The sequence below is a fragment of the Aphelocoma coerulescens genome (genome assembly GCF_041296385.1).
Source record: "Aphelocoma coerulescens isolate FSJ_1873_10779 chromosome Z unlocalized genomic scaffold, UR_Acoe_1.0 ChrZ, whole genome shotgun sequence".
Classification (NCBI taxonomy): domain Eukaryota; kingdom Metazoa; phylum Chordata; class Aves; order Passeriformes; family Corvidae; genus Aphelocoma; species Aphelocoma coerulescens.
In genome coordinates this window covers 14,571,723-14,595,710 of record NW_027184085.1, presented here as the reverse complement: position 1 = coordinate 14,595,710, position 23,988 = coordinate 14,571,723, and the positions used below count along the sequence as shown (strand labels likewise).

Below are 23,988 nucleotides of genomic sequence, written 5' to 3'. Positions count from 1 at the left end.
TTTAAAGGAGTAGGATGTTCACAGGTTCACATCTTACTTACTGTTCTGTGCTGCAGTGTAATTGGGAGGAGATTCCTCCTGCAAAAACTTGTTCAAATCATGTCATTGCTGGCAGGTGAATTCCTGTTTTTGGCCTTTCTAAGGCTTTTCAATGGCAGGTTGTACAGTAGTGTATGGGGTGCTCTTTGTCACACTGCTCAGCTTGCTGTCTGCTGCTGGGCTCATGCTGTGTGCTAGCCAGTGAAACAGCACCTTTAAGAGCAGTTACTCTTTTGCCAGGCCAAACAAGGCAAAGTGTTTGAAAGTGAAGCAATTCAAATATCCAGTCCCTCTGGTATTTACACAACTTGCTGCAGGGGAAACTGAAGCTTGTGAACCAGGGCAATAGTGAAAGATAACTGCGACAGATAGGTGTGCTTCTAAAATACAACCTCTCACAGCTTCCCTTATAACTTGTTGTGCTTATATTGTTCATACTGTAAATACTTTCTTTACACTGTGTTTTTGTAAGCCCTTTAAATTGAGAGTATTCTGTCTCAGTAAGCTACCAAAATCCATTTTATTAAAGATTTTCTTCATTCTTGTTTAAATTTGGTTTGTTCCACATTTGCCAGTATTAAAATTAATAAAAATATATAAAAATGATAAATAAATGAAAATGAATGAATGGCTAAATAAATAAAATTTTAAAAGCTTGTTTTAAACATTGATTCAGAAAATTCCCGACATAGCTGTGATTAGTATACAGTACCTTCTTGGCTGTTTTTTCACCTCCATGTAACTTCGTGGTATCTTGTTGCATACTGATTTCAAGTTACCTGGACTTGGGACTTGGATGTTTTGGATCAGTCTATGCTAAGACTTCCATAATGCAGGCTGTCAGACCTGTTGTTTCAGGACCAGTGTTGCAACAGAAACTATCTTCTTGTCAGCACAGCCAAATATTTAAAATGAAAGTTAAAAAAAAGTACATGAAATTATTTTTTTAATTAATTGTGCTTAATAAAATGTATAAATAGTTTTGGCTATAATCACATTCTGAAATCAACATTTCATTCATTCAACCACCCCAATAGGCTGAATTTGTGCAGAGTGAAAATGAAGCCCATTACTTGTGATAACTGTATGTGTGATCTGGTTGCTTTATCAACTTTGGGCTTTGTCTGCTTTTGAGACTTAAAAATGCATCCTTTTTGAATGCAGTAGTCTTGAACAAAAGCCTTTCACTTACAGTAAAAATAGAGAAGTCACAGTTAAGATCTTAATTGCTTATCACCTGGGTGATCATCTGAAAGGAGATGGACAGCATATAGCAGATTATCAGTGGTTCAGACTGTTCTTATAAGGCATTACCAGCTTTTTGAACCTTTGGTCTCTGTACCCTTTTTGAAGGTCTTTTAATGTTACAGTGTTATACATTAGGAAGGAGAAGATGACTTTGAGATAAGCATTTCCACTTTTGATCATGATGCCTGAGTGTCATTACTTAGCTCTGTGAAGCATAATACCCTTGCTTTCCTAATGGGCTGGGTTATTTGTGGTTCTCAGATCGCCAAAAGGCAGTACTCTGTGGGATCTGATGCAGTGGTAAACTTACTGCACCCCTTATTCTAAAGCACAAAAGGTATCTTTATATTCTTAGCAATTAAATATCTTGAATTTAAGACAGGTTTGATAAATGTTATGTAAGTTAAAGGTTGTCTGATTTTTCAATCATTGCTTTGAATGGTATGTTTCTGTTGAAACCAAAATGCCATCTTCACCACAGATTCCCTGTTTTTTCTTGCATGTAACTCATTGGCTTAATTCCACTGGTATTGTTACTATAATAGCTATCTATCTATCTGTCTGTCTATCTATCTATCTATCTGTCCATCCATCCATCCATCCATCCATCCATCCATCCATCCATCCATCCATCTAGCTATTTATCTATTTATTATCTATTTATCTGTCTTTGTATTACTTACACTTATTAAAAACATATTCAAATGTAAATGTGTATATACCATCATGTGGAAATCACATTCCAAATTCACAGAAGGTTGTGAAGTTTTTCTGTATAGTGTTAGGTATTAAGTGGTTTTAGTGGAGCAATTTGATAATCTCTTGATTCAGAAAGTTAAAATGCAACGGAAAATGTCTGAGGAACTGGCAAGGAGGCTTGTATGTGCACAAAGATGGGATCAAGGTCATGCTCAGAGTGTCTTACCTCATGTGTGTCATTTTTCTATATTCATAAGAAATTCTTCAAGTATCTCAAATTAAATATACTTTCAGAAATGAAATACAAGGTCAGCAGTGACTCTTACCTCTCTTGGTAGAGAGAGAAGAGTGGAGTTATGTAAAATCCTGCACATGGCAAATGACCAAAATCAGGAGACAAGTTATATATTTTCAGTGAATTTGATTATTTGACTTTGATTTTTTTTAATTTTTTATTTTCTGCATTCTTTATAAAGAATCTAATCAGATGCTTTGTTACAGCTGTTAAATTGGTGACACTGTGTGAACTGCAAATCCCTGAAAATCTGCCTAGGTCATCTAGCTAATTTTAGTGTGAAGGTTATTTAGGATTTTGGCAGGGAAAATTGTACTAACTTTGTACTTCGTGGAACTATTGAGAAATCAGCTGTGGAGGTAACTTTCTGGTTGTGATTAAAAATGAGAAAAAAATAGGTATAGAACTCAACATGGTTGAGGAATTGGTTATAGAGAAGTGACAGTGAAACTTAAACCTATCTTTCAGATAGGTGACTTCTGAAGTATGATGCTTTCATGATCAAGTTAAAATATTTATCAGATTACTTCTATAACATGTGAAGGAAAAATATGGTACATTTTTAAAGTTCTGAATAGAGTTGTTTTACTTGTCATAAAAACACAGGATGCCATTTCATACCAGAAGGGAATGTGAAGAGAGGAGACCTTGCTGCTCATGTAACAATGCAATGTACAGTATTTCTTCTCTTCAGAAATTATCTGCCATGTATGGACTTGGCCTATCTGCCTGCCCCCATCATTCTGAGACGAGAAGAGCATCATTTTTGGAGGAGGATGGTGGAGGAACACTACTGCTGTTTTGCTGTGAGACTTGAGATGAAGTTATGAGAGCAGAGAGGACAGAGTTCCCATGAGAAGACTGCAGTAGCAGAGGGACAAGGGTGCAGTGCAGACACTGCAGGGAAGTTGTAGAAGGAGATTAAGGCTCAGGCACACCAGTTTGCACATAGGGCTTTGTGATTTTCTGCAGCTGTGGCCTTCCTTCTCTCCTTCTTTCCTGCCTTCCTTCCTGCCTCCCTCCCTCCCTTCCTTCCTACTTTCCTCCGTCCCCTCCCTTTCTCGCCACCTTCGTCTCTTTTTCTCCTGAACAGGACTGCCATAGTATATGGCAGCACCCATATTTTTCTCTTCCTCCTCTTTTCTCAGTCCTTAGAGAGCTTCAGCCTCTCTTTTTTGCTTTCCATTAAGCAATTTGCAATCAGATCTATGGCTATGTAAAGAAGGTGCCTGAAGACAGTGTCAAGGCATTTGGCTAAGACAAGAAACAGCAAGGCAAATAAGCATTATATCTCTGAATAATTTACCTTTTTGTGAGCTGAATCTGTTTTTCTGTCTCTGTTAGTTAACTCCTACTCCTCATCTTGTTGTCATTCTTTGTACCCTTATGGAAGTGGGGGACAGAGAAGGAGAAACAGAATATCATCTGAGCTGGCTCTTTAATAATCTTCCAGTGTAACGCATGGAGAAATTATTGTGGGACATAGTCTCGTTGTTACGAGCCAGCTGTAAGACTGGGGAAGATGAGTTATGAAGAGCTGTTATTTGACTGATTTTCTACATTAATTTTGCCCTGGGTGTGCCTGCCCTTTAGTCCAGTGTCTTCTGGCAAACACCATCTAGTAGGCATTTACTCATTTTCTACACAAAGACTGTTAAGGATCTCTTTCTGGGGCTGCCAGGATTATACTTTATTTTCGTGGATCTAAGAATGTGTGTGTCCCTAAGAACTCAGGTGGTACCTCTATCTACATAACTTTCATGTTGGTAAAGTTTCATGCTATAGTCAGGCACCCCTGTGAGCCTGAAAGCTTAAGACTCTGCAACTAAGAAATTCCAAGCAGGCAGTGATTGATGCATTCCTTTTAGTTGGGAAGCATATCTACTCTTCCCTAGGAATTGTGGATCTGTCAGAAGACATAATTGCATGTAACTTGGAGCAAATCCTTTAGAAGACTGAAAAGCTGATGTTGCAAATAAAACCAGCCTCTCCTCTTCTATGTAGAGAATGTCAGAGGAAATGGTTTCCTTTCCCCACTCCTAGCCTATTGCCAAGAAAATTTCTAGCTCTGGAACAGGTCCATATGTTATCAAGTTTCATACTTCGTTATGTAACACTTGGAGCTTATGAATGCCTAAAAAGACTGCTTGTCTCTCTCCAGAAGCTGACAGGTGCCTTTACATAAAATGTTTTCCAGGAGTAGGACCAGCTATTAATATGCATTTTTTTTCAGCAACAGCTAGCTGCAGAAACTTCAGTTTCTGCCTGAGGTGGAGGCTTGCCCCAGGATTCTTACTGCATTCTTTTCCTTCTCAATCTGTAGTCTTCAAGGGGGATGTAGTTACCCTCTTATCTTTCCAGTCTCCAAATTATGAGAGGAGAAAGATCAGGTGGTGTATCATGTTAGCTCCTTGGCCAACGTTTTAATTCTCCAGATCTCAAGATATTCATGTTAATATTTCATAATCAAGATTTCTGGTCTTGTGTAATCTCCCAGGAATATCAGCTTCTGGAGAATCTTTGGACAATGGCTGTAGAGGAAGCTATCTCTTTAAGAAATCTAGAAGGAAACTCTCATTCTAGTTGATGCTGCTTGCCATCCAGTAAGGGCAGCCAGTCTATTCTGACCACACCCACTTTTTTTAGAAACAAATAAATGTCTTTACAAAGGCAGAGAGAGAGGAAAATTGTAATTGTCCTATAATGTCTCCTTTTACTCAGAAAAACGCCTAACAATAAGCCATTGTATGTTTTGTGCCAGACTGTGTGACATTCCAAGTATCCATTTTTTCTGCATAAGAATGCAAATTTCTATTTCCTGCCTCATTAGGCTGTGCAGGGCTTGTTGGTGTGTGAGGCTTTTACCAGCTTGGAAACTTAGGTAATCTCTTCTTCACTGTAATGCTGGATGCTAGAATGTGTTATGCTTGGGCCACCAAAGAAGAAGGTCTGAGAGCTTCAGATTATTGTTTATCTGCAGTGAGATACTGAAATGTTGCCTTTGACTCCTTCCAGTATACTGGAGATGTGTGGGCTAGGTCTGTCTAGGAGTCATCTTTGGCTAATTTTTTTGATTACAAAAGGCCAACATAGTTTTTGACAGGAAGGTTTTGTGGGTTTGAGAGGGACAAAACAATAGGAGGCAGTGTATTGCTAGACAATCAGACTGCCTTAATTTTTCTTGTCTGCATCAATAATTTGGGGAACTTGGGTCACCTATGTCCTTGATGAATGCCTAGTTAGATCTCTTTTCCTATATATGTTTCACGTATTCTGTTGATTCACTTTTCATCCTAATACAGAATGGGGAAACTTCTAGACATCCAAACAATTCTGAGGGTAAAAGAACACATTCACTATCTAGCACTAGTGTGCCAGCATACAAAACAACTGTGTCAACTTCTACCCCGCCTTCTTCCTTCCTATCTAGAGCAACATATTTTTATTGCATTTGCCTTTCTTTTAATTTTAAAGGACTGAATCCAGCTTTTGAAATAGGTGTACGGGATGTATTCTTTTCATGCACTCAGTAAAGGTTCTTTTTTTCTTTCTATGGTTGCTGTTTGACAGGCAGAGTGTTGCCTACAACAATGCCTACAGTATTTTAGGGGTAACATTTTGAGGGTAAACATAATTAAAGCTGAAAGTTCAAAAAGCCCTTGTGCTTAAAACAACACAATCAAGGAAGCAACAAAATATGGAAAGGGAAAGCAACAAAATGTGGAAAGGGAGAACAAGTAACTTAAAATTGCCATAGAATTGTTATATTGAAAGAATTTTCTGTAAACCAGAGGGTTTTGAAATTTGTAATCTGGGATAGAGACATCACATGAAAATTAAAGGTTAGGGGAAATAGGAGCGAGAACAGTGTTTTCTATGTGAAATATTTGTTTCTTAGGGCATTCAGATATGAGAGAAAGACATAGGAAACAAAAAATAGGCTGAAGTGCTCAAAATGGGTTCTTGGACGGAGATGAAAACTGATGCGTCTGAATGCAAAAGGGTTATTTTAGCTGGAAACTTGAAGATTGCAGATTGCACCCTCAAAAAAGATGGATGGCAGTCTATTTCTTTAAAGAAATTTACATCCAAAAAAACTGCATATGAGTAATGGCAACAGGATTTTGTGACACTGCTCTGAAGATTAAATGCATGTGGGAGTTGAAGTAATTTTGTGTTACCAGGCAGGCAGAGCGTCCTGGAATAACGACTTTTGAAAGGTGAAATTCCTGTTCTCATTGTGCTAGGGAAATAAGGTTGTATGTGACCTGTGTGCTCAGTAACAGATCCTCACAGCAATTTTTTTTGTGAACAAATTGGCTGCATTTGAGGTGAAGCGAAAGAGTGACTTAAGAAGTGAAGAACATCTTGGCATGACAAAATAACCTTTGACGCCTGAAGTGGCCACCTAAAACAGAGACTAGACAAGAATAAGGGAATAAAGGTTGGTATTTATTTGAAGGGCCTTCAAAGGTACACCCAGGGGAGCCAAAGGCTGTTGCCAAAATGGACCCCAACATGGATAACAGATCACGAATTCTTCACACTTTTATAAGTTTGGTTCATTAGCACATGAGGGTTAATTCTCCAATTAAGGCTTCAGTTAATGATGTAGTTTCCCCAAGCTTGCCCCCCTTAGAGGCTGTTTGGTTTACACATTTTGGGCCTACAATGGTCTGAATGTCCTTGAAGAGCAGACCCAGAGAGGCTTTGTTATGTCTACCTAGCATGAGAGAGCAGAAATTAAGAGGCTACAAGAAACTTCAGAGTTACACACTAAGCACTACAGGATTTGAAAAATATTAAAGTTAAAACCTAAGGCATCATCTTTGTGCAACTTTCTGTTTAATTTCTTCATAACTACTGAGTTTCTTTTGAGAGAACATTCCTCACAGAATCAAGTGTATCCACATGGAATCCTGCAGGATGATACACAAAGTCCCGTTAAGGACAATATGCTTCAGTAGCTGCTTCTGGGAATGTAGGAGGAAGGGTTATGGATCTTAATGAAATGAAGCAGAAATTCCTTTAACCATTACAAATCTGACCCTCTGTTGCCATCCTTTCTTAAGTGAATGAACACTCAGTATTTCATTGTTTGCATGCAGAAGTGCTTGTTTTTATTTGGTAACTTCCAAGATTTGTAATGATCAGAGCAGTGTTAACCACCTGAATGATACACAGAAATTGTAAACTCTGGCTTGCAAGCAGTTCAGGAAGCTTCCCCTTGTTCTTGCACTAGAAAGCACTGCAGAATTTTGTTTAAATTCTGTCTGTACTTTCGCCATACAGTGCTGTAGTTATACCAACCTGTTTAACTGCCTTCAGATGTTGGCTGCCCTGTTACATTCGTTTACTACCTTTTATAATGAGAGGTCAGGGTTTGATGGTTTTCATGTGAGAGGAATTGCCCTGCTTTAAATTAATCTAACAGGAAATTCTGGCTTTTTAATTTTTATTCTATTTTGTAATCCCTTTTGCCCACAAGACTCCTCTTTCTTCTCTATTCTCAGCTCTTCTAGTTTCAAACTGCAGGATTTGTTTTCTTGCGGGGAATTAGAAACACAGGTTGTTTCTAGGCAACGCACATTTTAGTCCCAAGGCTTTGGCACCACAACTCTTTGGAAGTTGCATCACAGTTAGATTTTTAGGGTTTTTTTAGTAGGTCAGAGTTGGAGAGTACAGCAAGCTTGTATAATAAGTTGCATTCTTTTGTATCTAGAGAACATAGAATAAATTCAGAGAGCCAGATGAGAGAAGCTTGTTTCACTTCCTCTCATCCAGTTTCCAAAATGCTTGAGTATGTACTGATGTGGGCCATCTCTTTAAAATAGGCCTAACCTTAAAATAGTGCTCATGATTCATGCAGTTGCAAAGGCATTGTGACTGCATGTCTGTCCATGTAACTCTTGGAGCATTGTGGTTGGAGATGAGGAACTGGTGCTGGTCCTGCTTGCTCAGCCCCTCTCCCTTCACCTGCAGCACTGCAGCCTGTGCAATGGCTGGCAAGCATTACTACTTTTTATATTTGCAAATGGATACTGCATAATAGTAAAGTTGTTGAACCTGGTCCTTTTTTGGAGCTCTTCTTCAGGAATGGTGTTTTCAACAGGATTCATATATTGTAGGCATGTGTGTGTTAATTACAAAGTGCTGAATACTTGATGTCTTAAAGGATTATTGTAATATTTTTCTGTATTTCTTATCCTGAAATGTCAAGCCATTGTGTAGATAATTAAATAATATTGAATCGACCCAACTAATGGCAGATATACATCATTTTTTGTGAGGTAATTCTGGATCGTGGCATCTTTTCTATAGAGGGACTGGAAGGTCTGAGTTCTCTGCTTATATTATGCAGAGACCAACAGAAATGTGGAGGAGCTTCACACACGTACCACTCTGCTGGCATGCTGCATAATGTGCTGGAAAAGTGAAAGAAACATGTCTTTATCATATCATCTATGTTTATTTCCATATTTATATAGTAACCTCATATTTCCTGGAATTGAAGTAGCATTTTTTACAGAGGATCTTGGTTGCAGGAGCTCTTGAAAAATGTTCCTAATCTAATAGTACACAATATAGCATGACAAACATCACAAAGGATATCAGCATTTTAGAAGCCCTGGCACAAGAAAAGAGTTGTAGAACATCTCTGGCATTCAGTTTCAGCTGACATAGACAAGAAAATCTTGTTTGTTGTGCCCAAACCCTTTGTTGGAGTAGGTGGTTATTTAGTAAGAAATTAAATTATTTACTATAATAAGAAAATTTAAATACAAACATTCTCTTACCTCATACAGAAATTAGCATTATAAATACAAATGTGCCTTTCTCCTTGGGCTGCTAAGCAATCACTTCCCTTTTTCCTGGTGAGCAGGAGTGTAAACAAAAATATATCTGTATTCACTCAAAGCCATGTCTGACTTTTTATTAATTTGGTAAGGCTTTTAAAAGGAGTAGATATGTAAAATAACGCCACTTGTCAAGCTGTTACTTTTAGCTGTTAACATGTGAAATGGCTTTAAAGGGAAGTTTTGGATATATTCCATATCTTGGAGAAGACGCGGTCTTGAACACTGAAATCTTAGATTTTAATTGTAGCTTTGATGCTTTTCCCCCCTAAAAGCTGGAATTTGGTTTTTGTCTTCAATTCCTTATGTGTGGGGGAGATAACTTTGTTCTTTCTTGTTAAGTCATTGCAGCTTATCAAGTGCTTTGTTTACAACAAAACTCTATTGTCTGGCTTTTTCTACACAGTGTTGACAATTTTGGACTTGGTCTTCTGCTTCAGACAAAGCAGATAAAGCGCATGGTGTCATCGTATGTTGGAGAGAACGCTGAATTTGAACGCCAGTATTTATCTGGTGAGCTTGAAGTTGAGCTTACACCACAGGTAAGGAGTGTCTCTAAGAGACTGGTGATTTCTTTCCATCTAAAATACTGAGTAGAATAATGCTTAAGTGCTCTTACAAAATTGTTTTGCAATCCAAATGTTTTGCTTGTGTGCAGAAGGCACTTGCCATCTGTGGTGGGCTCACCCTGACTGGACTACAGGTGTCCACCAAAGCTGCACTCTCACTCCCCTCAGCTGAACAGAGGAAAGAAAATATAACACAAGACTCATGAGTTAAGTAAAGGGAGAGATCCCTCACCCGTTATGATCATGGGCATCACAGACTCAGCTTGGGGAAATTAATTTTGTTTACACCGATCAAATCAGAGTAGGCTAAAAGAAGTAAAACCAAATCTTAACATGTCCTCCCACTACACACACTTTGCCCCAACTCTCCCTTCTTCCAAGCTGTAACTTTATTCACAATTTACTCTGCCTCCTCTCTGCTAGTGGCACAGGGGGAGGAGGGAATAGGGAGTTGTGGTCAGTTCATGACACATTGTGCTGCTCTTTCCTGCTCAGGAGGACCCCTCATGCTCTTCCCCTGCTCCAGTGTGGGTCCCTTCCACAGGATGCAGTGCTTCAGGAACAGGCTGCTCCAACATGAGTCCCCTGTGGGGTCACAAGTCCTGACAGGAAACATGCTCCAGCGTGGGCTCCTCTTTCCATGGGGCCACAGGTCCTGCCAGGATCCTGCTCCAGCATGGGCTTCCCATGGGGTCACAGCCTTCTAATACATTATATTCATTTGAAGTTTTTATATATAGATACACACTTACGTATATTTTATTGAAGATTGTAGAAGAAGGCATAAAGTATACTCAGCACTGTGGCCGCATATAAAGGGAAGGAAGTCAAGAAGCTGCTCTGTTCCCATCCTGGTGGCAGGTTTTGGGTATGTTGGGTATGCAATGCCTGCCATCTAGTGGGCAGGAATCAAATTAGGAGATACCGTTGATTGTGAGACAAAACCCTTTTTGGCTTGTTCATTAACTCTTAACGGAATTAATATTTGCATACTGTTATGAGCCAATTTACAACTTTAATCTTTAGCACCATATTTTTAATTTTTTTAGCTCTGCTCAGCTACTCAAATAGCATGAATGCAATGAGATCCTAAAATCATCAGTATCAGTTATGTTCTATAGAGATCAACTTTTGTGAAGTTGGTGCTCTAACTTTGAAGCCTACAGCATGGTAGTGTGTAGCACTTTCAGAGGTGACACACAACCTTTGGGCTTTAAACAGCTATTCAAGTTTCTGGGAAAAACAACTGTGGTAAGTTTGTATTGAGAATAGTATCTTGAGCTCCCTCTTTTGTGAATCACAGAATCACAGAATGGGTCAGGTTGGAAAGGGCCTACAGTGGGTCATCTAGTCCATCCTCCCTGCTCAAGCATCTGGTCCAACCTCCCTGCTCATCCCAGAGCACACAGCACAGGATTGTGTCCAGATGGTGCTTGGGTATCTCCAGTGAGGGAGGCTCCATGACCTCCCTGGGCAACCTGTTCCAGTGCTTGGTCAGTGTCACAGTAAAGAAGTTCTTCCTCATGTTCAGGTGGATCTTCCTAATGCATCTGGTTTTGCCCATTGCCTCTTGTCCCATTGCTTGGCACCAATGGACAGGACCTGGCTGCATCCTCTTGGCACCCCTTGTTCAGATACTTATAGGCATTGGTGAGGTTCCCTCTCAGTCACCTCTTCTTGAGGCTGAACAGGCCCAGCTCCCTCAGCCTTTCCTTGTAAGAGGGATGCTCCAGTCCCTTGATCATCTTTGTTACCCTTCACTGGACCCACTCCAGGAGCTCCATGTCTCTCTGTCGTGAGGAGCCCAGAACTAGGCATAGCAGTCCAGACATGGTCTCACCAGGGCTCAGTAGAGGGGCAGGGTCAGCTCCCACGACCTGTTGCAAATGCTCTTCCTTATGCACCCTAGGATACCACTGGGCTTGACCACAAGGACACACTGCTGGCTCATGGTCAGCTTGTTGCCCACCAGGACCCTTGGGTCGTTCTTCACCAACCTGCTTCCAAGCAGGTCAGCCCCTAGCCTGTACTGGTGCATGGGATCATTCCTCCTCAGGTGCAGGACCCTTCATTTTCCCTTGCTGAATTTCAGACTGTTCTTCTCTGCCCATCTCTCTGACCTGTTGAGGTCCTTCCAAAGGGCTGCACAGCACTATGTGGTATTGGCCACTCCTCCCAGCTTTGTGTCATCAGCAAACTCATTGGGGAGGCATCTGCCCCTTCCTCCAAACCATTGGTGAATAAGTTAAACAAAAAAGGCCTCCAACTACACCCTGTGCCACTGATTATGATGCTCTGGGATCAGCTGTTCAGCCAGTTCTCAATCCACCTCACTGTCCATCGATTCCAGACTTCCTGAGCTTACCTATGAGGATGCTGTGAGAGAATGTTTGTTAGAATTCCAGACATGAATGGAAAAGTTTCTTTTATACCCAGTCAGCAGACCTGAAAATAGACAGACACTTGTCATGTCTATGTTTAAAATGTCACAAATGTCACAATGCATTTTTTCCTTCCTATTTAATGTTCAGTACTTTCACCTAGAAGACCATAAACTCCTTAGACGTGTAGTTGGCTTTGTGGACTACAGATAATCTATGTAGATCCAGCATGGAAATAATGGGTTTACACTGTGTAATGGTAAATGTAATTGCTTACTAGGAGATGTGGGGATTTGAAATATTTGTGTCAGAAAAAGTGGTCTTTTGTAAAAAAGTTTGGTGTAACCTTAGGCAAAATTGGAGACTTTTGTATTATTGTTGCACCGTAAGGAGATGTCATGGTGAGATCTTGAAATGCTAAGGCTTCTTAGAACACAGGACCCTGTATCATTGCATGGTTTGCATCTGCCTCTTCCCATCATTTTGAAAACCAACCAGAAGTCATTGTTCTTCTTGCAGGATAACTGGGGAAAATGCAAATGATGTTATAGAGGCTGTTAAGCTGGATAATTGGCCATGATGGTCTTGTCTTGCTTTGAATACAGGAAAATATATTAAAAAAAAAATCCAGGAAATAACACTAATGAAAAGCAAACACACATTTGTGGCTCTAAGACCAAAATTAAGGCAAATGAGGACTTTTTGCTGTTAGTATCTGAACTACAGCTGGACATAGAGAAGAGTGCAGACAGGGTGGTCAAACAGCATAAAAACTGCTCTATTAGCTTTTTGGTATTCTTGGCACGGGCAACCCAGATCACTGGACTCCCCCTCTTCCTTTCTCAGTCTGCCATGCTTGGCTGTTTCAACTTGGAGTGGATTCTGAAATTTTTCTTAGGACGTTGTAGAATGAACATCAACTGTTAGAGAAGAAAAACCTTCTAGGATACGTAGCCAGGTGGGAAAAAGAGCTCTGTACTATGCTGAAGAATAATGGGTTGGGAAACAAACTGAAGGAGAGGAGACACAGCCAAGTGCTGGGGCCTGGGATTTGGCAGGTAGTTGTATGACAGTGTCATCTCAAGCAATTTGTGACTGTGTGACAAGCATTTCTTGCCATATCCAGTACCCATCCCACATGGGGAAGCTAAAATGTGAGGAAGAAATAGATGATCCCATCTGTTTACTTAGTACAGAAGGAAAAGCTCCAAATGATACGATATAAAATAAAGTTAATTCAAGCCATTCGTCAAAGTTTTATCTCGTGTTCCCAAATGATGATTTTTTAAATATGTTTTTCTGTAGGGTACACTTGCTGAACGTATTAGAGCTGGAGGAGCAGGAATCCCAGCATTTTACACCAGTACTGGCTATGGGACTCTGGTGCAGGAAGGGGGTGCACCCATCAAGTACAACACAGATGGCACCATTGCCATTGCCAGCCAGCCAAGAGAGGTAAGAGGTCTGATTGCCATTAGGAAGCCTGCAGCTTTGAAAAATGAGTTTCTAACATATTTACAAGATGAACAGGAGTTTAAGAAGGTGTTAAGTTTAACCTTACTGTATTCAATTAACTGGATGTCTGTGGTACCAGACACGTTAGTTTTGCTCCCGTTGCTTACTGCTGTCCTCTGTGATGTGTTTGGAAAGTTTTTAAAGAGTTAGAGTGATTTAGCATCAAGAACTGGTCCAAGTGAAAGCCTGCCTTCCTGAGTTACTCTTCACTTGACTGTTCTCTGACCAGGTTCGCTGTGTATTCAAACAAATTTTGTACCAGGCCACTGCAGTGCATAGAGGTATTTGAGAACAACCTCCTGTTAGGGGGCAGGTGCTCTTCAGATACTGTGCCTTGCAGTAAGCAGCCCTGCAGCTGTATGTGGAGCTTCAGCCTTAGAAGAAATGGGACATTTTCCTGCTAAACAGGGAAGAGCTCAGTTGACACAAATTTTAGGAAATGCCTTTCCCAACCTTTGAAATGCAATGTAGTCTCAGTATTTAAAATTGCAAAGAAATAAAAAGACTGTATGTGGCTTTCAAGGGGGAAACCAGGGTTTCATTTTGAAATTGTATGTAGAATTTGGAGAAGGGAAGAGAGATCTGCCGTAATTTTTCTTGAAGAAATGGGTGGGACTAATATTGTGTGTTCCAATTAGGCTGCATACAACATTAAATTTCACTTCAAGAAATCTCTGCGGTAAAGGTAATTCCGCCATAACCTATGATTTTAATTTATGTTATACATGACTATTTGCAGTATCTAGACATTGACATAGTCTTTTTTATTCCCTTAATTTTTATACTGTTTTACCATTTGGAGGAATGTTTTGTTCATTAAATAGCTTATAATTCTAATAAATTTTTTCTTCATTTGTTTTTCTTTTGACATTTGTGGGAAAATCTCCCTTACTCTCCTCAATGTAATAACTGAGGGGTGCTAATAACATGACTAGCATGATTAGTTCAATTCCATTCTCCACATCCGTTTTGCACAGAAGTGTCATTTTGTAATGGCTCAGATCTCCTTTTACGGTACTGGCAAACTGACTTATGTACACTTTTCTCATACTTCCTCCCCCTTTCAGCAATTTTAAAAAGCTCTCAAGTAATATTTGCGTATACTCTTACCTTCTACATTGTTAAGAGTGGTGGATTCATCTCTCTGTGTAGGATTAAAAGACTAGCTGTGTCCCTGTTCCATATTTTGGCTTCAGGCACAGTATCATTCATTGCAAATATTGATCATAAATGCAGGGAAAACCAAATTAAATTCAGCCTGTCAGATGACATGATTCGAGTAGTCTATCTCAAGCTGACTTAATTTTGGATTTGGGGTTTCTGATGGTGGGCAGTGTTTATGAACTTTTTCAATAGTTCTGCTTTAGCACTTCAGTTTTTGGTTAGGTGGTAGATGTGCAGGACAAAGCATATCTAATTCCAGTAGATGGAGTAGGAGGAATATGGATTCTTATGCTGTTTCACTGGAGACACTATGATAAAACCGGGGTTTACAGCCTTTCCATGCTTCTCTGTTATTATACAGTTTTTCAGTTAAAATTTTACATACTACAAAAAGAAGTCAAAATATAAGTCTGCAAAATTGACCCTTAAAATAAGTGTTACATGTGAAATCTGTTGGAAGAAACCTACATCTCAATTTTTTACTTTTCTCTGTAGGTGAGGGAGTTTGATGGCCGTCACTTTATTCTGGAGAAATCAATTACAGGAGATTTTGCTCTTGTGAAGGCATGGAAGGCTGATCGTGCAGGAAACATCATTTTCAGGTATGACTTGTTTACTGGTGGGAAAACATTATTTTACAGTTTAGATAATGAGAAGGAGAATTCTGCCTCTTGTGTTATGGCAAAGTAATGTTCTACTGATTTCACATTCTTTCATATTGCCTTTCCCTACTGTTAAATTACACTGCTATAAAACACCAAAATTTAATTACTTTTTCTAATGAATTTTGAGAATTCAGACATAGCTATGCAATAAAACATTGGTAGTTAAAAATGGGACACAGCAGACCAAAGTTGTTACGATGACTGTTGAGAAATTTAGTGACATTCTCTTCTTTCAATTTTCATGTTAGTTTGGGTCCTTTTTCTTGAGCAATTAAAGGCTGACCCAAGAAGTGCAGGTTCATGTATGATAGAAGAGAAGGGAACTGAGTCAGTCTTCTTGCCAGCCAGTGATGGGAAAACCGATTCTGTCTAAAGAAAACTGTGTTAAAGTTGATTTGATCTCAGTGGTGTAGGGAAAGGCATCATATGAATTTAAACATCTGTTCAATGAAAAGTTTGATGTTGCACTACTGAGAAAATCTTTTATATGAGTTACTCTGTTTGTGTTCTGGTTTGTCCTGAACTGAAACAGAAGAGAGGTTTGCTTATGTTTAATGCCTGGTTTTTATTTGTTTGTCTTATGGCTACCAGATGAAAAGGTAAGTGTTGTAGTTATCCCTTGCAGTTTATTACAAGAAGGTGCTGATTGAGAGTCTTTGTATGTATTAGAACAAACAAGGAGTTGGAAAAGCAACTGAAAAATATGTGTAAAAACCAATACCCATAAAGTAATGCTTTTCTTTATGTATATATGTGTGTGTGTATATATATATCTACTCATAATTAATACTAAATTAAAATACTTGAAAATTAACAAATAAGTTTTTATTTTGCCCAACTCTTGACATCCTGACTTGCCCACTAGCAAGACAATATGGTTTCTGATTGAAAGCTGAACTTTTTTGTGGGCATGCAGATGAATTTGATGGCTGCTAAACTGCTTTCCTTAGGCTCTGGTACATTGAATACATGAAACAGTGTTACCCCTTGGCCTTGGCTTTGATCCTGAGCCACTACTCTCTGTGCTTTTATCCTGTATCTATCTACTGCTGCATAGTACATACCTCTGAAAAGTTCTTTCATTCTCCACAGAAACAGACTAGTTGTGTTCTCCTTTTATGTCCTGTTATTCTCTATGCCTTTCCTTCTTCCTGTTCCTTCCAGAAGTCTTCATATGTCTCCCACATTCACACAATACAACTGATACCAGGTACTACTTCCATCTGGAGTGAAGACCTAAAAATCTTGACTCCTTCCTTCAACTGTAACTCATCAAAGATGGAAACAAATCATCACCTGGTGTCCTATTCTATATAGAATATTGCTAGCTCAAAGGAATTGGCTTATGATAAGCCGTGACCTATTCTGTTTCTGGATGAGACATGATGATCTGATGACATGGAGCAGAAACATAGGCTCGTCTTTTAACTTGCCGTCCGTTACCACTTTCACAGCAGTGTGGTACTATTCGTTGTGTGTTTCCTGTGACTCTGTGGAGCCAGTAGCAATTGTGTAAGTCTCTCCTAAACTGTTAATCACCCTGAAGCTAAGAGCTTTCATAAATTTAAAGGATGGACTTTAGGTACACTTATTTGGACCGCAGGCTGGCATTAATTTTTTGCTATTCTCATACATCAAGCTATAATGTTTTCTTGGAATCTAAAATGGCACCAACTTCTTTAGAAAGCTGTTTTTAAAACGGTTTGTTTTGGGGTTTTTTTTGAAGTGATACTTCATGGGTCCTGGATCTTTTGTTCCATACAGCACGTTGTGGCTTCTTTCATTCCAGGCATCTTCATGCTGAGTGGACTATTCTGCACCACTTATCAGTGGTTATCTTTTGTCTAACAAAGGCCTGTGTCTGACTCAGCAGGTAATAGCTTTTAGGTACAGTACACCACTAGCAAGACAAATAATCCAAGACTCCCTCAAACATTATGAAATAATCTCACCTTGTTCCTATGATAACTGAAAAGATACATGGGCATTTTGCTTTGTTAGTCTGATGCAGGTGCTAGTTCTACTTAGCTGAACAGAGTATCTCCAGGTCTTAACCTCCCTTAAAGCTTTGCTCATTAGGGACAACATCAGGGAGTGCCACTGCTTCTGTTGGTAGTCACCAGAGAATCCCAGAATGGCCTGGTTTGGAGGGGACCTTAAAGATCATTCAGTTCCAGCCCTGGCTGTGGACAGGAATACCCTTCACTGGGTTAGGTTGCTCAAAGATCCATTGAGCCTGGCCTTGAACACTTCTGGAGATGGGGGATCCACAACTTCTCTGGGCAACCTGTTTTAGTTCCTCACCGCCTTCAGTAAAGAATTTCTCCCCAGTATAAAATCTAAACCTCCCCTCTCAGTATGAAGCCATTCTCCTTTGTTTTGTCACCACATGCTCTTGTGAAAAGTCTCTTTCCATTGCTCTTGAATACTCCCTTCAGGTCACCCTGAAGCCTTCTCTTTTCCAGACTTAACAATTCAAATTCTCTCAGCATTTCCTTGTAGGAGAGGTTCTCCATCCCTCTAATCATCTTGGTAGCCTCTGGACTGGCTCCAGCAGGTCCCTGTCCTTCCTGTGCAGGGACCCCAGAGCTGGATGCCGTGCTCCAGGTGGGTCTCAGCAGAGTGAAGCAGAGGGGCAGAATCCCCTCCCTCCCCTGCTCCCCACAGGACTCTGGATGCAGCCCAGGACACGTTTGGCTCTCTGGGCTGTGAGTGCCATGGCTGGGGCATGTCCAGCCTCTCACCCACAGCACCCCCAAGTCCTGCTGGGCAGGGCTGCTCTGGGTCTGTTCATGCCCAGCCTGTGCTGATACTGGGGATTGTCCCTGGCCAGGAGCAGCACCAATACTTGGCCTTGTTAAACCTCATCAGATCCCCATGGGCAACTTCTTGAGTTTGTCCAGGTCCCTCTGGATGGCATCCCAACCCTCAGGAGTGTCATCAGCACCACTCATCTTGGTGTCATCTGCTAATTTGCTGAGGGTGCACTCGATTCCTTCATCTATGTCATTAATGGAGATACTAAATAACACTGGTCCCAGTACAGACCCCTGAGGGACGTCACTTGTCACTGATGTCCTCTGGGACTCTGAGCCATTGACCATTAACCTCTGGGCATGACTGTTGAACCAATGCCTCATCTACCAAACAGCTTATGCAATCAAATCCATCTCTCTCCAAATTAGAGACAATGATGTTGTAGGGCTGTAAAGCCATTTCAAAGGCTTTACAGAAGTGCAGAAAAAGGACATCTTTAGCCATTTCCCATCCACTGATGTAGTTGCTCCATCACAGAAGGCCACTATATTGGTCAGGCAGGACTTGCCGTCAGTGAAGCTGTGCTGGCTGTCCTGAATCACCTTCCTTGTCCTCCCTGTGACTTAGCACAGCTTCTAGGACTATGCACCATGATCTTTCCAGGCACAGAGGTGAGGCAGAGGTCAGTAGTTCCTGGGGTCCTCCTCTATGCTTTTTTAAAAGATGGGAACCATCTTTCCCTGTTTCCAGTCACCTGGTACTTCACCTGACTGCCATTACTTTTCAAATATCATGGAGAGTGACTTGTCTGCCTCCTTTGGTTCCCCTCCCTTTTCATCTGGTACCATTCTGCTTTGGAGTTGTTCTAGCCCAAAGTACTTTGACTTTACAAGTAAATGTGTGGCTTGTTGGTGATGAAAATAGACTTGTCAAAGGAGCAGGAATGTTGAAGGGATAACCTGAGTCAGAGCCTCTGCTGTCAGTCATGTCTGGTCATCTCTTCGTGCTTCAACTGGTTCTGTAATACATAAATTCAGCTCATACCTGAGGTGTCTCTGCACCGTCATATCATTAGGTATGTAGCGGATGCAGATTTTTGGTTTAGTCTAGTTTGCTGTCTTTTGCCTCCGGGAGAAAAGATGTCATACCTTTAGATCAGCTTAGAAATCCAGTGGAACAATGGAACTTTGTAGGCATTGCTGAATCTAGATGTCCAGAAAATGTCTTAAAATAAAAAGGCAACTTTGTCTAGCTAGTTTTTGAATTTCCTACTGCTAACTCCTTAACATTATTCTGTGTTGGAAAATAAATGCAGTGCTTCTGGTTTTTCTCCTTCTGGATGATGTGCTCTTTAGAAATAAGGTCTTTGATCCCATAGAACTTCTGGGTGGTGTGTTGTTTAGAAATAAAGCCTTTGATCCTGTAAAAGACTGCTGCTTCTGAAACAACTTTACTAACTCAAGAACAATCTAAATGGTGGAAACTTTTATAAATTACATCAGATTAGAGCCCATTAGCTCTTCTTAATGTCAAATTAATATTGAAATGTTTTCTTGTAGTTTTTTACCTATGTAAAAATAATTTTATATAAGTTTCTTTTACTGGCAGAGTAGCCACTACAATCTTGAGAAAGTCTTTGGCTCAGAAAAGTAGTCACATGGGATGAAATACTGAACTGTTAGTTTTGTCATCTTCGTTCCCCCATCGGTACCCATTTCTCAGGTATTTTAATTCAGCTTTTGTAACTCCGTTTTTCTTGTCATTTGCTCCTTTACCTACTTTATGGTAGTTTTTCCTGAAACACTGCTAACTAGTATTGTATTCATCTTTCACAGGAGAATATAAATTCATGTGGTTTTTTTCCTGTTGTTTCTTATTCTTACATCCTTCTTTTGAGTCTGTATAGCCACCAAGAAGACCCATGGGCAGAAGATATTCATAGAATCATAGAATCATAGCATGTACTGAGTTGGAAGGGACCCACAAGGATCATCAGATCCAACTCCTGGCCCTGCACAGCAACATCCCCAAGAGTCACATCATGTACCTGAGAGCATTGTCTCACATCATGAACTCTGTCAGGCTTAGTACTGTGACCACTTCCCTGGGGACCCTGTTCCAGTGCCCAACCACCCTCTGGGTGAAGAACCTTTTCCTGATACCCAACCTAAACCTCCCCTGACTCAGCTTCAGGCCATTCCCTCAGGTCCTGTCACTGTCAACACAGAGCAGAGATCAGTGTCTGCCCCTCCTCTTCACAAGGAAGTTGTAACTGCAATGAGCTCTCTCCTCAGTCTGCTCCAGGCTGAACAGACCAAGTGACCTCAGCCACTCCTCATTTGGCTTTCTCTTAGGGCCCTTCATCATCCTTGTGACCCTCCTTTGGACAGTTTCTAATAGTTTAATATCCTTTTTATGTTGTGGCACCCAAAACTGCCCCCAGGACTCAAGGTGAGAATACCCCAGTGGAGAGCAGAGGGGACTATTGGACAATCCCCTCCCTTGTCCAGCTGGTGATGCTGTGCTTGATGCCCCCCCGGACACGCTTGGCCTTTTGTTAGAGGCTTCACAGCAGCTGTGTATTGCCAATAAAACAGCATTTCCCCAAGATACGTGCCTTTGGGTATATAGCTTTGACTGTGTCGGTATCTGCGCCGGAAGCCTGTCGGAGCGGCCTGCTGGTGTCGGGCTTCGGCCGTGTCGCTTCCCTGCCGGCGCCACGAGGCGGCAGCAGCGCCCCGAGGCTCGCAACGGCTGCGGCCGCGCGCGGGGCTTGCGCCGGGCGAGCGAGGGAGGCCCGGACACCTTGCGGGTCAGCTGTTGGACTGCATCGTCTCAAGGGCTTTTTCCCCAGCTTAAATGATTCTGTGATTCTATGAAATAAGGATGGTGAGGGGGGGAAAAAAAAAAAACTTGTGTGGGAAAGGAGGTTTTAACTTGTTTTGAACCCTGGTTTCTTGGATTTTGATGAAAAAGTTTCAAGAATTCTACTTTTTAACAGAGAAAAATGCTGAGAAGCTAGCAGTGGAACACCACGAAAACCTCTGTAATTTTTATTAATTATTAAATGTGCCACATGGTTTTGTTTGGTTTCTGAAAAACACACAGAGGGGCTGAAACGGGTCACTTGTTTCCTGTGTGCCTACTAGGATCTTGGTGCAGATCCCAATACAGGTCTACATGTCATGTGTTGCTTTTATTCTCTAGAGGTTCTTTTTCCTTGGTACAGAAATCCTATATAGGAATACTTAAAATGAATGCCAGAATCACATTGGCACAGTGAGTGCCAAAACTGACACAGTTTTGGTTTTTTCTCATTAAGGGAATTGGATTACATTTACTGCTGGGTAAAGGGCTGTCCTAAGTCCTAGTCTGAGTTATGAAAGCATACTTGAGAGATTGTTAGGCCTGGTGCTGGTCCCCTGTGGAGATTAATTTCATTCTTTGTGCAGTGAAATAAAGGCATTGTACAAAGTCCAGCTTGCTGCTGCTTTTGGATCCAATAAATGAACATACCAGTAACATAACCAATTTCAATTAAACAGTGTGCTGATTGAAAGTCAAAAGAGCTGTAATAAATACTTTCTAATGTAGAAAAATATGATTTTGTCTCAGATGCATCTTACACAATTCCGTAATATTTTTCCTCCTTGTCCTTAGTTCTCCAGCTATTTGGCAAAAAGCTTTGTGATGCTTATAATGCAGACATACTTTTAGTAGCTTGTCTCTGAAAAGTCTTTCATTGTACTATTACAGCCTTTAATATTTATTAATTTTCTTTTTTTTTTTTTCCAGGAAAACTGCAAGAAACTTCAACCAACCTATGTGCAAAGCTGCAAAGACAACTGTGGTAGAGGTAGGGAATTGAAACATAGTAAGCCCTATACTGTATAGTCAACATAATCCTTTATTTTACGTGGTATTCTGGAGATCAGGTGGAGGGATTTCAGATAATTGCAGGGTTTCAAATCAGGTACAGTGGTCTAACCTCTCTCCTCGGATTGCCTGCTCCTGACACTATGCTCTGCTTTAGTGATTAATTCCTTAGTTGCTGTACCTTTGATCCTCACCCGGACTTCGTGTTCACTGTGACCAGCCTTTGAAAGGGAAACAAAACAAGAACCTTAAAATTTGTAAAATAAAGTAATAGGTGGATGAAAGAGGAAAAGGGTAGGCTTAGGCTGTGCTTGAGAAGATTCTCATAAGACTTTATGCAAAACTTCTTGAAAATAAAATCAGGTACATAACAACATAGATTAGGCAAACCATAGAGCTATCACAGTTGTGGTCTCTAAAGATTTAATAAATTACATAAATATCAGTCCTCAGTGAGATACAGACATTTGGCTATGTCGTGAGAAAGAGGATGGACTAGCTGATCTAGAAGTTTCTTCCAATCTTTTTGCCCTTTTTCTTTGTCTGAAATGATAATGTTTAAAAACATGAAGCAGCCTACACTGGAAAAATATTGGTGCCTGGAGAGTTGCTAAGGCATAGCAATATGTAAAAGATAGACTGCTCTATTAGCTTTTTCTTCACTCTCTGATAAGTTTTTTATATGCCTAATAAAAGCTAAATATGGTTTGGCAGTAAGATCAAGACAAACTCTTCTAGACTATTTCTAGTAAATGGTTTATGGAAGAGGCTGTTACTTCTTCTGGATTTTTGGTTTATTTTGTTTGGGAGTTGGTTTGGGTTTTTGTTTGTTTGTTTGTACGATGTTATTTGGAAAATACATTTGTTATATAAGCATCTCTGAATAATACATTTGGAAACTTCAGTTATTTCTTTGTGCCTTACAGAACTATGACAAAAAATACCATGGTATTTGCCACATGACTTACAGTGACAATGCAGCAAAACATTTTCATGTTTTATTTTCAAGAAAGGTTTCAAGTATTTTTCTATTTAAAAATTAAATAAAGAATCTTTCCTTCTAGACAGTTGTCCTTCATACCTTGTTCAGTCTGGCATTTAAAGAATTTTAGTAGATCAAAGCCTTCCACCTACATTCCATCTTATTCTCTCTTTCTGCTCTTCTATCCACATATGATAAGGTAGAATTTTCTTGTCAGTGAGCAACTGATGTGACATCGTTCTTGCTGTAATTCCACTTATCAGTTGTTAGTAGATCTGCTGTGAACTGTGTCCACTTTGAGTCTTACTGCATTTTCAATACCATTTATAAAACTGTCAATCTTTTTGCAATATGGCATATTAATATTACTTTACAATTCTGGTTTTTATGGACAAATGAGATGAAGATGCAAAACCACAGATTTAGGACAAATATTTTGAACCATCCTCGACTTAACTTCTAAATGTCATTCTTTCAAAGTGGAATTCAGAATGTTGTGTTTGTGTTTAAAGTTCAAACCCAGGGAATCAGAAGGAAATATCTCAATATGGTGTCTAGTATATCCTCAGTACTGAGCACTATAAGCTGTCTTAGCTCATCACTAGGGAACAGAGGCAACTAAAAATTTGAGTTTTACCTGACTCCTTAGTTAATGTTGTTCAAGGCCGAAGGGTGAAATTCTCAATCCCATTTACAGGGAGAGAAAAAGGTTTTTGTAGGGTAGTAATTCAGATACTGTCTTGGCTGCAGGGATTTCTGAATTCTGGTGTTTGTTCCCAGCTTTGCTGCTATTTTTTATTGACTGAACATCTAACTGAATTTAAGCAGACATTTCTAGTCTCTAGGAGTAAAGACTTGAAGCCAACCCTGCTCCTTTTCATCAGAATAGCTACAGGTCAGGCTTGTCTTCAAAGATAAAGTGATTACTGTCGGTTTTCAGG

At 40.2% G+C, this 23,988-nt stretch overlaps 1 protein-coding gene across 1 annotated transcript in view; it reads left to right on the top strand.

Moving 5' to 3' along the window:
- OXCT1 (3-oxoacid CoA-transferase 1) overlaps positions 1 to 23,988 on the top strand; it is an 83,833-nt gene that overhangs the window by 7,479 nt on the left and 52,366 nt on the right. The window contains exons 4-7 of the mRNA XM_069000793.1: positions 9,545 to 9,680; positions 13,394 to 13,543; positions 15,263 to 15,369; positions 21,985 to 22,045. Of these exons, the coding sequence (XP_068856894.1) occupies positions 9,545 to 9,680; positions 13,394 to 13,543; positions 15,263 to 15,369; positions 21,985 to 22,045 (454 nt within the window). The remainder of the gene's footprint in view (positions 1 to 9,544; positions 9,681 to 13,393; positions 13,544 to 15,262; positions 15,370 to 21,984; positions 22,046 to 23,988) is intronic.